General features: G+C 39.8%; 2 protein-coding genes across 3 annotated transcripts in view; one reads left to right on the forward strand and one right to left on the reverse strand.

The window, feature by feature from the left end:
- LOC307046701 (uncharacterized protein) overlaps nt 1-12815 on the forward strand; it is a 119201-nt gene extending 106386 nt beyond the window's left edge. Inside the window, exons 2-9 of one of the 2 annotated variants that reach the window (XM_079693210.1) lie at nt 239-313; nt 846-1294; nt 3919-4085; nt 5389-5661; nt 9928-9990; nt 12106-12173; nt 12305-12348; nt 12733-12815. In XM_079693210.1, the coding sequence (XP_079549336.1) occupies nt 4067-4085; nt 5389-5661; nt 9928-9990; nt 12106-12173; nt 12305-12331 (450 nt within the window). In that variant the 5' untranslated portion in view covers nt 239-313; nt 846-1294; nt 3919-4066 and the 3' untranslated portion in view covers nt 12332-12348; nt 12733-12815. The remainder of the gene's footprint in view (nt 1-238; nt 314-845; nt 1295-3918; nt 4086-5388; nt 5662-9927; nt 9991-12105; nt 12174-12304; nt 12349-12732) is intronic. The other variant, XM_079693211.1, reaches the window with a different exon arrangement.
- LOC307046700 (E3 SUMO-protein ligase ZBED1-like) lies at nt 6051-9207 on the reverse strand. Its single transcript, XM_079693209.1, has 2 exons — nt 8051-9207; nt 6051-7446 (listed from the first exon to the last, which is right to left on the reverse strand). Exons 1-2 carry the CDS (start codon nt 8967-8969, stop codon nt 6431-6433), a joined length of 1935 nt encoding a protein of 644 aa, XP_079549335.1. The 5' UTR covers nt 8970-9207; the 3' UTR covers nt 6051-6430.
- Nucleotides 12816-13157: the final 342 nt, after the last annotated feature.

Consider the following 13157-nt stretch of genomic DNA (forward strand, 5'->3'; position numbering starts at 1 on the left):
ATCCTTATTGTATTTATGTTAAATTGTTGTTGTCGGTTAATTTTCCATTTTATTTATTTTGGTTTAAGATATCATTATTTTTTATTTATTATTATCATGTTAGATGTTTAAACTTTTCTGCATTTTATAAGCCAATATATACTTTTTTGTTTTTGTCCGTAGGCTACTTAGGTTATTAAAGAGTTATCGTGTCAAAATATAGGAAATGTATTAATATGTTATTGTATAATCGGTACAGGAAATTACATCATTCAGAGCACCACCTATTGGCCAAAGACGCTGCCACTGGCATTGCGATCCATCCTCTGACAAAGTAAGTTGGGTCACTAAAGTCTGATACATGTTTTGCTTAGATTTAATAATTGGGGCTTTTTTTTAAGCCTTTACTCGCATGGTTCATCATACATACTGAACTGTTCTAAGTCTGAGAAATGCTTTCGCCATAATCAGCAAAGCAACATTAATGTGAAATTATTCTTGCGGGCGGCTAGCTAGCTAGCTCACGTTCAACATAAGCTTAAACTAGTTTAGCTACATTTATATCAGCTCATAAGTGGTGTGTGAAAAATATTTGTCTTAATTACGGCTACATACGTCGGTGTTAAAGTGTGAGTTATACGTTATCTTAATCGCTTTTGTTTTACACATGACCGTACTAACGCTGGCCGACATTTTAATATATGTTTGGGGGGAGGCGCATAGTCCACGTCCATGTGCTTGTTACGCGTATGAAACAGGAAACACGTAAATGAACTCAGTCTGTCTAAAGTAGTTAAACCGTCACAATGTGCATTTAAAAAAACTAGTTTCACTACATAATTCACTTTTTCTGTTCTCTCCTGCAGCTTCTGTACCCACACCACAAACCCCTACACTGATCTACACCATCATAAAACCAACGGCACTTTTAAGAGCCAAACTCAACCTATCTCCCTATCTCCCTATCTAGCTCTCTTATATGTATGTATCATCTATTTCTTTATTCACCCTTCTATCTATGCTGTGTACTTCTCTACTTTCCTGTGTTTGTCAGTTTGTCTGTCTGTCTGTCTGTCTGTTTGTTTGTAATCCCGTGTTAATCATGCCAGGTGGGTCTACAAAAAAGACATGTCCCTTCTGTCAGAACATTTGATTTTGTGCACAGAAGATGTGTGGACATTGCCTTAAGGAGCAGCCAAAAAAGCCGCGGCTTGAGAAGAAGCTCAAGAGGTTTGATGAGAAGCGAGGGGGTTGGGTGTCAGGGCGGAAGAAGAACCACAACATTGCTTCCATCAAGGATGAAGCCATTGTCTTGGTATGTACACTTTTTACTGTATGTTAAAGAGCATCTTGCAGGTTTTTATTTTTTCTACATTTATGCTTAAACTTGCTTGAAAATTACAATTAAAAAAGTGAATGCAGGATTTGATATGTTTTACAAGACATAAGGGCAGGAATTCAGAGGGAAAGGAGCAATTTTGAGCTCTGCTCTTAAAAACGGCTTGTTTTTAAGGTCATACGTCAAACGCGTCATATTACATCACGCAGGGGACACAACTCCGCTGTCTGACCGCGGGTATAGTAGAGTTGCGTTGAATAGAGCGGTTGTGTTTTAAGGAGCTGGTATTTTTCTGTAGTTTTACATTGTATTTCACCATTTGTAATCATGGTGCAGTATTGTGTTTGTGCAGGTTGTACAAATACCAGCCTGTCAGGACATCGAGTCCACAGTAAAAAGGACCGGAGCTAGCGTTCGTTCCTGGGTGCGTTATGCATCCACCTCCCTTGCAGCACATACTCTCCACAGCTTTATCAGGAAAACGTATTACTTCCCCCCCCACCTTCGCTGCTCTCTCTCTCTCCCCTCCGGTACTGTGTTGTTTGTGTGTGCGTGGTGGCTGTCACTCCTGGCTCCCGGCTCAACCTCCACTCACCTGCTGCAATCAGCTGTGCACCCTCCCCGACTACACACCTGCTTTCCATCAAGCCATTTACAACGACATATCAACGGAGGCTCCACAACCTTTCTCCGCCACATCGTCAAGTATCAGCCGTATCTCGCGTCTCTCCTCCGGTACACAGCACCGTAGTGTGGAGTTGCATTCGGTAACGCGAGATACGGCTGACACTTGCGCATTAGTTTCTGTTATGGATCAGTATCAACAGTTCTGCCAGTAACGTTACTATATTATCAATGCTACTTTAGTTATAGCCTGATATATGATAGCTAACTTTACAATGTTGTGATGTGACGTTAGCTAACATTCTGTAGCTAACGCCGGTCACTCACCAAGATAGCTGCCCAGTTCTCCACTGGTTCTCCTCACACCACAGCTCAATTTCTCTCCGATGGCCGTTATTTCTTCTAATCTTTGGCTGCTCCTGGTCTCTTGGACGCCTAGCAGGCTCATAATTATAAGGTTGTGGTCTGTCATATGCATTCGAATATTCATGTTCAACTTCTTCTGTGTCTTCTGTGTCGAAACTAGCATTGGGATCCATGTTTATTAATACATTACACCGGCCGCTCTCCCCCTTGTGTCCCCCGTGTTCCGTCACACGCGGGAGGTCACGTGCCGAGGCTTTTTTATGCGGAAGTGAACATTTCTTACAAAAACGACGCCAGATGTCACTGTAGTGTATATTTCTGTATATTTTTTTGAAAATCTAGTGTATTCATCATTTTCCTACACATTTATTCACAGGTGTCTTTAACCTGGAAGTTGCTCTTTAAGGCCCGGACACACCAAGCTGACACCAAAGAACTGACACAGACGGACCTTGACTGTTTGCCAATATATTGGGCCAGGATCAAGTTGAATGTTGTTTTTATATACATTTATTTCTTAATGATGTTTGTATCTTATTAACCAATATACACTTTGATATCAACTTCAAATATAGATATTATTGCAAAGGTATTATTTAATATTCTATTTTCTTTCAATTTTAAAACTACTCTTATCTTAACTTTCACAGCCAAGGGACACTATTTTAATCTAACTACACATTTAAATAAACAGAGCACTTCCTTCACTTCCATGTTGTGTTCCATTCTTGCTTATGTACACACTTTTAGACCTTAAAGGTAGGGTATGTAAGTTTGACAAACCGGCTCGAGATCGCTAGAATTTGAAAATACACAACCGGAGAAAATCTGCACTTCCTTACAGAGCCCCTCCTCCAACACACGGACGCGCACATGACCAATGAGGGCACGAGATAAGTTTGTGCACAGATGGAAGGCTGACAGGCAGGTAGGCCATCCAGTTACTTTAGCCGGGCAGGCTCAGATGATTGGTCGTGCTTTTTACAGTATTACGGCTTCCACAGATGACATTTTTTTATGGATTTTTTGTCAAAGCACTTAAGATATTCATTGCTATCGGAATGTTAAGAGCATTCCATGAATGTAACAAAAAGTGTATCTCGAGCCGGTTTTTCAAACTTACCTACCCCCCCTTTAAGACTACATAATTGTATGTTACTACTCTATATTACTCTTACGACTGCAGCCACAACATACGGGAACGTTTTACATCGTAGCACGCAATTTCAATTTCAACAGTGTCAAGCTATGCTTGGATTGTGTTACATTTTTAATTATGCAATAGTCATTGTAAGTGTTAATTGTTGAGTGGTCACACATTTGTATCTTATTGTACTTTAACTTTAAGATTATCAGGGTTTGAACTGGGACTCAGGATACTGATTTATTTGTATTTTGTGTTTGTCTATAAAATAAATTCTGCTTCTACTGTGTAACCCTTCCTGGTAAATACATGATTCTGCAAAAGCTTAACTCAGCATCTAGGTTTATGAATGGCATACAACTAGATGCTGTCATTAGTAATGTTATAGTTGTAGTTATATAGTTGTTGTTGTTGATGTTTCCTTTCCATTTCTTTAAACAGTAAATATATTATTTTGTCATTACAGCTTGAGAAACTCCATGCCATTGGCTTTAAACCAGTGCTGCTTCTTGGCAAGGAGACCAGGAAGAAGGACGTCAAATGTGAAATCCTAACCCCTCGCTGCACACTGACCGCCTATGCCCAGGATTACCTTGACAAGATAGGCACTTTTTATGAGTACCTTTTGTGAAGGTGAGATGCTTGCACTATATCTTCACAGTATTGTGTACACAAAATGTTTGTATCAATGGAGAGCTTAACATTTCCTTATAACCAACACAGTTATATGGAATGAGTTTGGATCAACTCATTTAATAAAGTCAGTTAAGTTAACAACAACTTACAGCGACTGTTTTCAATCCATCCAAATCTTGTGGGACAACAACTTGATCCAGTATTTATCCTTTGATACAGCCAGAAAGCAGTCATTCGAACCATTTATTTGGGTTTGGCAAACTATATTTTTGTGAGACAACTAACACACATCTTTTCTACCTGTTAACTGTCACTATTTTTAGCAGCAAAGTATTACAAAAGTTGAAAGTAATTGCAAAAATATTTAGGGTTATGGACAACGTTTGACGGTTTTTATTTTAGCAAACTACATACAATAAATACATTTTTAAACACTGAGTATGTAGCCTAATGAGACATGGCTTACTCTGAAGAGGGGACTTGTGGACATTTAACTGTTATTTATCAGGAAATAGTTAGGCAAGTTTACGTGAATTTGAAAAACCATTTTGGGGTATTGTGCTACCACTTGCGCATTCATTGTATACAAATTGAAAGTTGTAAAGTTGTTAATGTCAAGGTAGTTAGGTTTGATGACTGAAATGTATGTTTAGGCTTGAGCCATCCCTTAAGCAATTTCCTTTTAGCAAACCGTTCCTAAACGGTTTCCTTTATCAACGCCCAAAAGGGAGAAATATTTTGAGGTTAATGGTAAGAGCACAATACATGAAGATGATCCCAGTTGACCACATATTCAGTTTGGCAGTTCTGTATTAAGGTCATGTTTCTCGGGTTGTAAACAAAAGCAGTTATCCAGTGCATCCAGAGGTCCCTTTACATTACATTTATGTTTTTATCCAAAGCGACTTGCTACTTATTTGATTGCACTTATGCAAAACACGTTTGCGTCAGTCTCATAAATTCTGAACAGAATGTGTGGATGTAAATAATGTAAGGGAACATACATGCACACGTCTATATGTTGTCTACCGACAAATTGACATGTCACATCACATGTAGAATGTAGACACAAATCGGAAGAATAATATCGCAAAAACAAAACCATAAATGGTTGACTGGATAAATACCACTATTTCTCTGCTATTAACTTTGACTGCACACAGTCCTATGACATGACGAGTATATTTTTTACCCTGTCTGGAAACATACCTTAAGCACGCTGTATTTCTTATTTCTAGATATATGAGTTAACCTCTTTATCTTAAGCAAGTCAAGACCAACATTTGTTTAACTTGCACAGGTTGGACACAGGACTCCACTGGCCAGGGGGTTGCGGAAGATCCTGAGGAAGAGGCAGTCACGCTGAACCTCACACCCTGTGACCCATCTGAACCAGAAAACAACTGGCAGGAGGCAGGGACCACAGAGAGCCAGGTGCCAGAGACAAGCACCGTGCAGGTGGAGGTGCTGAAGACCCCCCCCCCCGTGAAGCAGTGCACCATCATAGAGGTGGGGCAGGAGGAGCAGCCCCAGCGGGATGATGTGAGACAGGCTACCACCACGGAGGGGCCAGGTAATAAAATAGATAGATAGAATGGGAGGGATGAAACCCTCTTTAATGGTCACACATGCAGAGCACACAGCACACACAGTGACATTTGTTCTCTGAGATTTGCAGCTTTTATATTTATAAAAGTCAAGAGTGTTTTCCGATATTTTCCTAAAACATTATTGTAGGTAACTTGTTGACAAGTCATGCTTCTACAATATCTCAAAACACCTAATTGCACTTCTTGCATTTTTGGGAATAATGATTGTTCCAATAGGTAAATAATAATAACAACAATAGCTTAATCTAAATAACAATTTCACCTACAACTTCATAAATATGAAAGGAAAATGGGATACTTGGGTATGTGTATATCCTTAGGTACTCGGTAGGGCTGGGCGATATGGAAAAAAATGTTATCACGATATGTTTTTCCATATTGATCGATCTCGATTCTTATCACGATATGTAGTTTTTGCAGATGCTGCCAGTGTGAGGGACATCCTGAAGCTTGAAGAAACAAGAGATTCACTGAAACTTTATAATAAAGTTTAATGCCTTCCAATAGTGAGAACAAAATGCTTTCGCTCATACAGAATAAAAAAAACAAAACAATTATTAAATAATAATAATCTCAAATATTTGTACAAAACCAAGGCAGTACAAAACCAAGTGGGTCAGACCCTCTGACACATTAAAGTGCTAAACATAAAAAACATGTGTAATGTGTAAACATAGTAAACCAGTCACAGTTATTCTACATCTTGTGCAGTAGTGAACATCATTTACCCCATTACAGGTTTTTTGCAAGAAAGACAAGTCTGTTCACCACATCTGGCTTTAAAGCTGCCCTATGGCAGGACACAATATTGCCACTTGTACTAAAAGCACGCTCTGAGGGTGAGCTGGTGGCAGGAATACATAGATACCGCTTTGCCAGGAAGCTCACTCTGGGGTATGATGTGCAGTGGATTTTCCACCATGCCAGGGGGTTGGTCTCACCGTCTACTTCTGGAGCTAGCAGGTAACTGTTCAGTTCAGCCTCAACATCCTGCTCATCTGTTAGACTAGAGGTAGAAACAGAGTAGGACTTCTTGAAAAAGCTGCCCAGTGTCTTCCTCTGCATTTTGGCTGGTGGAGCTGAAGCTGTAGCAGTAGCAGTAGCTGTAGGTGTGAGAGTAGACTGTGGTGTGCTCTGACAGTCACCCAGGATCTGTGCCACAGCTCTGGATTTCACAGCCTCTACCTTGTCACCTTGGATGTAGCGGGTCTTGAACCGAGGATCAACAAGAGATGCCATGTTAAGGAGGTCATCAGTGGCATCATCATCATACTTTTCATTCAAATATGTGGTGATAGTAGTTTTGATGGCCTTCGTTAGCTCTGTGTCATCCTCTCCTGGCTTCAAGACCTCTGTATTGAAGAGCTGTAGGACAGGTTTCACACAAGAGACACTGACATGTGCTTCACCAGAGAGGGCATCAGTGAACTCAACAAGTGGATTAAGGGCCTTGTGTACAGACTCCAAGACCTCAATGTCTTGCCATGAGAGAGCCAGGTGCCTTGTTTTTCTATCAGCAGATAAAACCTTTGAAATGGCCTTCTCCTGCTCCAGTACTCGTGCTATCATTGCATGGCGAGAACCCCACCTGGTAGGTGATTCTGTCATCAACCGGTGCTCAGGTAGGTCGAGCTCCTTTTGTGCAGCTGTTAGTTCTTTTTTCTTCTTCCATGAGTATGAGAAAGTACTAACCACTTTTTTGCTCACACCCATGGCTCTCTCTATTCTCTTGTCTCTCACACTTCGCTCTGTAGATGACAAAAATGTAGTATTATTAGTATTAAGTATTATTTAAAAATTAGTTTCTGTCTTATAATAATAAATCATAATATTGTCATGACATCCTTGATATGAAAATCAATTAGACTACACACATAAACATATTTTTCCTCAATTTAAGTTGAGTACAGTGATAGAATATAAACTCTTCATTCAAATACATCTTAGATGCAAAATGTTAGTAATGATCGAATTATCACCTAGTATCAGTATCAATAGTTATAAAGTGATAGCCTGTACATTGGTTTATTGAGGCATGTAAAGTGAAATAATTTTGTTTTCAGATACATTCCTATTTCTATTCCAATTTATACACATCAGTAATTACCAGGTGCAATAATTACATAGGCTACTGAGTCCCAGTTACCAATTTTGAGAATATACTTTATGAAGAATAAATCACATTACTATCATTTCATGAGAAGAGGTAAAAATATACATTTTATTCCAGCTTTATGGGCAACAGTGTATAAGAATACGAATCATTACACTGAGCTATTATTAGAGCTGAAAATGTAGCCTTTGACATCATCATGAACTTTTTTTATTATTAGCCTATCATCATGAACTTACCAATGGCAAGGTGCAGTCGATGACCAAAGCACTGCAGCCGGGACCAGCCTTTGAGGGAAACAGCCTTGACAACGTTTGCACCGTTGTCTGTTGTGATGCACACCTGTCGGTCTTCCCTAAGGCCCCAGGATTTGAGTGCATCCTCCAGCCCCTGGCTGATGATTTCCCCAGTATGGTCCTCTGGGAAGTATGCTGTCTGTAAGCATTTGCTGTGTAGAGCCCACTCCTCGTCAATGAAATGAATCGTGAGACTCATATATGGCTCCGATGTACGGCTAGACCATAGATCGGTGGTGGTGGCAAAGTATTTAACATCATTCAGATGAATTTCCACCTTACGACGGCATTCATTATAAAGCTGTGGCATCGCCGTCCGAGAAAAGTATTTTCTACCAGGGAGCTCGTACCTGGGGTCTAACACTTTGATCAGTTTCCTGAAGCCTTCTTTTTCCACTGTGTACAGGGGCATCATATCTTTAGCGAGGCAATAAGTGATAGCGCTCGTTATAGTTTTGCTCCGCTTTGACTGTTTTTCATACGGGGCAATGGCTGCAAAGCACGACTGGATGGATTGTTGTTTATTGATGTTACCGGGCGACGTGTGTGTGTGGCTTAGCTTCGTGTGTGGTGTGCTAGCTTGAGCCCGCAGTGTCACACTCTCTGTGTAGTTAGTGGGGTGGTGCCTTTTCAGGTGATTGAAAAGGTTAGTCGTATTCCCCGTCCTGGCTGGTACTACCCACCGGCATATTTTGCAGACCGGCTTCGTCTGCTCCTGGTCGCTTTTGCCGTAACCGAACCATGTCCACACAGCTGACGTGGTGTGACATTTTTTGTCAACTATGTCTTCTAGTAGGCCTACGGTGTCGCTTTCGCGTTCGCCAATAATTTCACTTTCACGGTCCTCTTTAGTTTCGCTCATTTTTGACAACTTCTTTGTTCATCCCTTTCTCCCTCTGTCTTCAGTCTCACTCTGTAGCCACGCTGCTCGCTCGTGGGCGTGTCCTACCGGCATACAGCAGCCAAACTGATACTGGTGTTGTTGCGCCTAGGCGGCCTACTTTTTATTAAGATGTCATATCGAATAATATGTCCCAAGCATAATATCGCAATCGATCAAAATTTTATCGCGATCCCGAACCGAGATCGAATTATCGCCCAGCCCTAGTACTCGGATATAAATAAATATTAAACGTTTAGAAAAATACAGTCTTTCATTTCTGAACAGACATGTGGTTACTATATGGTTATACCTTTTTCACACAAAAATGCAAAGCAACAGCAGGCTTACTTTACATTTGATAAATCACAAAATAAAACTCCTATGTTATTTGGTTTACACACAGAATGGGTCTTACATTGTAGCGTTGGGCAGTAGGTCGATTACATCAAAAATGATTTGGCTCATGTCCATATATTGTACGAGAGGTTGATATCATTAATATTGTGGTCTACCTAAAGCAATCCCTGACCATAGGGGTAAACTTCGAAGCAACGCATGCAACAACGTCATGCAGCATATTTAAACTTTATACTCAAGAACTGCATTTAGATATGACACTGTCCCATAATGAACATACGGGGAATAAACTTAGGTTTTTGAATCAAAGTTAAATTCATTTAACGTTACAGCACAACATGTTAATATTTATAAAACTATTCCTTACACATAAAGTATGGAGTCAATTATATAGGCAAGACAACAAAACACCTAGACTTCATAGATCAACCTCAATTAAATCGCAATAACAAAAAATATCTGTACCTAACACCTATTGCATCATGTGATGCTGCATTTGTGGGATGTATTTTGAAACTTGAGTTTAAGCTTAACTTGGTGTACTGTATGTATATAGTAATATTTCTTCTTCAACCCACAGCTGTCAGGACAGGGTCCGTGAGGGACACAGTACTTGGTCCTAGACTCAAAAAGAAAAAGTCAGGTATATTAAAAGTATTAAGTATTTTGACTGATTATAAACATTTGCATGAGTCTAATTGATTGGTATTCTAATAAATCTATCGACATGTACTTTAGCAAAGTGCATGTAAACGCAGTGATTGATGCTTCTTCAGTGAGTTAACAATGCTATATTGTGACTAATAACTATAACTGATACATTATCCATAAATCCAAAGGGCTTTAATTGTCTAATTAGACTAAAATACATACAGTCATAGTTGATAAGGTGGTGATGAGAATGCTAGGCAGTAAAGGAAGCAGCAGTACAGTATTTTCTTTGGTCATCTCAGGCTCAGCAGTGGTATGGCCATTCAAACAAGCATCCCATGTTAGGACTGAGAGCAGCTTGGTTCCATTTCAATGATGTATACACAGGGTGTCCGCGGGGTCTTAAAAAGTATTAAAAGTTGATAAATCAATTTAGTGAAAATTAAGGCTATTAAAAAGTATTAAACGGCATTTTCCAAGGTATTAAGAAGGTCCACAGCAACGACAACATGAAACATTGAAACACCCTTTAATTTACTGAAACGACATGTCGGGAAACCCCCCAAGGCGGCCTCATGCATAGCACGCGCCGTAAAATGCTGCTTATTATTTTAAGTTTTGTTGCCTTGCTCCGCTCTGTGGGGGGGGGAACTAAGCGACTACGGTAACGGGTCCCACGGTGGGTAGACCGGCATACGCAACGCTCTGGGGGTCCAACGGCTCCGTGTGTAAGCCCTATATGATCATTTTCTGATAACGATGAAATAGCCCGCCTCCCTCTCCCCGCGTCTCCTGCTGCTGCTGGGCTGTCAGAAGAGGGGGAGGAAAAGAGGCAGGCACCGTTTATTAAATATTCTTATATTATTATACAGAGAACAGAGTCGTTATCAATTTGTTTGAAAGCTCAATAAATAACAAAGAAGACCTCTGACCGGCACTTTTCTAATTTTGTACGGAAGATTTAAACTTTAACGGACATGTTGACCGGCGGAACATTTTTTTTACGGAAACTGCCGCACGGTCCCCTCGTTCCTTGGAAGAGGCGGTGAGGTGGGTGTTTTTCATCTGCTGTGGACTACCGGAGAGATATACAGCAGGAGAACACGCCGTCCACCGCGGAGAATAAACAGAAGGGCAACCATGCTCCGGGGTCTTCTTCACTGCTTTTGGTGTATTTCGGGAGGCAGCAGCGCCACTTACAGGCCTCGTTTCCAGCATTTCCAGCGGTCTAGTGTGAACGGACACGTTAATGAATCGAATGCGTGTGAACGGAAGCCTTTTTTGCGCTTGCGTATGCGTCCTCGTGGGGCCGGGGTCTAAGCCAAACTATATCCGGTCACAGAGATCTGCTATTTTAAAGTAAAGTCAACACATATCGACCCTAAATATAGTCTATATTAAGAACGAAAAAAATCATAACATATATATCCTTTTTTGTAAACATATGACAAATGTGTGAGGGTGATGACGTCAGAGCATCGTCCTATGTGCCAGGGCTTAGCCCCGGACAGCCCCAGCCCAATTTAACCCCTGGGTATTTGAGAGGGTGCTCCTATATGGCATTACCCCGCTGAAGCTCACCAAAGTTTAACATATTTCATAGTTCAAAGTTTTTGTCAATTGTTTTGTTTATTGGTCAAATACTGGTTTCTAATGGTTTCTGAGGAGTTTTACTGGAATGAAAGAACACAGAGTCTACAGAAGCAAAAAAGCAGCATACTGCATTAAACCTGACCTTCACAGAGAGGTTGAAGTTCATGTGGAAAGGAGGCTTCAGTAGTCTGTCTGCACTCTGTTTAGTTTTGCTATCTTACTATCAATATAGTAAATGTGAGGTAAAGTGTGTAGCCAATGTAACCGGTTAGAACTCAAAGTTGGAATGAGGTCTTAAAATGTATGGAAAGGGTCTTAAAAAAGGTCTTAAAAGGTATTAAATTTGACTTCAGGATTCCTGCATATACCCTGATACAGTAACTTTTGACCAGTGATAACAGTGTGGTCATTTTTCATCGTGCAAGTCTGGTTGCTACTTAAGTGTTCATAGTTGTATTTATTTTATTTCTAATATGACTAATACTGTATGTGGAACCTGCTTTGATGTTCACAGATTGCTCCTACCACACTCGCCTAGAAACTTTCCCCATCAGGAGTGTAATAAAAGAAAGAATGAGAAAGGTTAGACGGGAATAAAAGTAATGCATAGGGTTTGCTTTATGTTTTACAAACTTCCAACACAAATGTTTGCTAAATAGCTAATATGCGTTTGGTCTTTCCGAAATGAGAGATTTGTTTTCTTCTCTTGATAGGGAAAAGCAGAAATGTTGGTGGAGTGAGAGCCCTGTCCAGTATGGTATATATCTTCCAGTTACTTGGCTTCATGTCATCTGATGTAGTCCCATGTTGGAGAACAAACACATGATATTTAACAAATGCAAAACATCCAAATCTACCACCAGTCCTCTTATATATTTCACTGCTGTTATTCTGAAGCAGCTGAAGTAGTGTAGGAACAAATGATTGTTTAACTTCATTGTTGTTAATGTATGTGTTTTTGTTTGTTTTTATTGTTTGTTAGAACATTTGTTTTCATTTCTATGTTCACTTTTTCTAAATGGTAAATGAAACATTTACTTATATAAATTGAGTTATAAGATGTTTGCTTCACACATGAATTATGCTTTTCGGAAAGACGAAACCAGTAACTGTAACTAACATTATTCCATTCTGTTTTCAGTGGCAAGGGAGTGGGCTCATTCCTGGCAGCCGAAGAATTCTCCGGGATAATTCATTAAAATAAAATCTGTTATTTGAACACCAGTTTTGTTTTTGCACGTTTGTTCTCTTGTTTATATGCTCCATTTGAGTCATATTTAATATGTTTCTATTAGAAATAAGAGGAAAACCTCCACCAAAATGCATTTGACTTTTTAGGAAATTACAGTTGAAATACTACATGATTTCATTGTCAGTGATAGGAACACCATAACCTATTTTAAGCATATTCATGTGTGAAATCTGGTACTTTGCCATCCACTGCCTTATCTAATTTGTTTAACTTCCGAAGTATAACGCTTTGGAGGTAGGCTTGCATATAAAGCGTCTTTGGGTTTCAGAAAAGCGCTCTAAAAATAAAATGTATTATTATTATATCATTTAATT

The sequence above is a fragment of the Notothenia rossii genome, assembly GCF_949606895.1.
Source record: "Notothenia rossii genome assembly, chromosome: 7".
In the NCBI taxonomy this organism is placed as follows: Eukaryota; Metazoa; Chordata; class Actinopteri; order Perciformes; family Nototheniidae; genus Notothenia; species Notothenia rossii.

Bases quoted from the DNA above. Each gene is read 5' to 3' on its own strand.
- LOC307046700 (XM_079693209.1), bottom strand. From the start codon at position 8,969: ATGAGCGAAACTAAAGAGGACCGTGAAAGTGAAATTATTGGCGAACGC. The intron at 7,447-8,050 runs GTAAGTTCATGA...TGTCATCTACAG, and splicing joins TCGACTGCACCTTGCCATTG to AGCGAAGTGTGAGAGACAAG.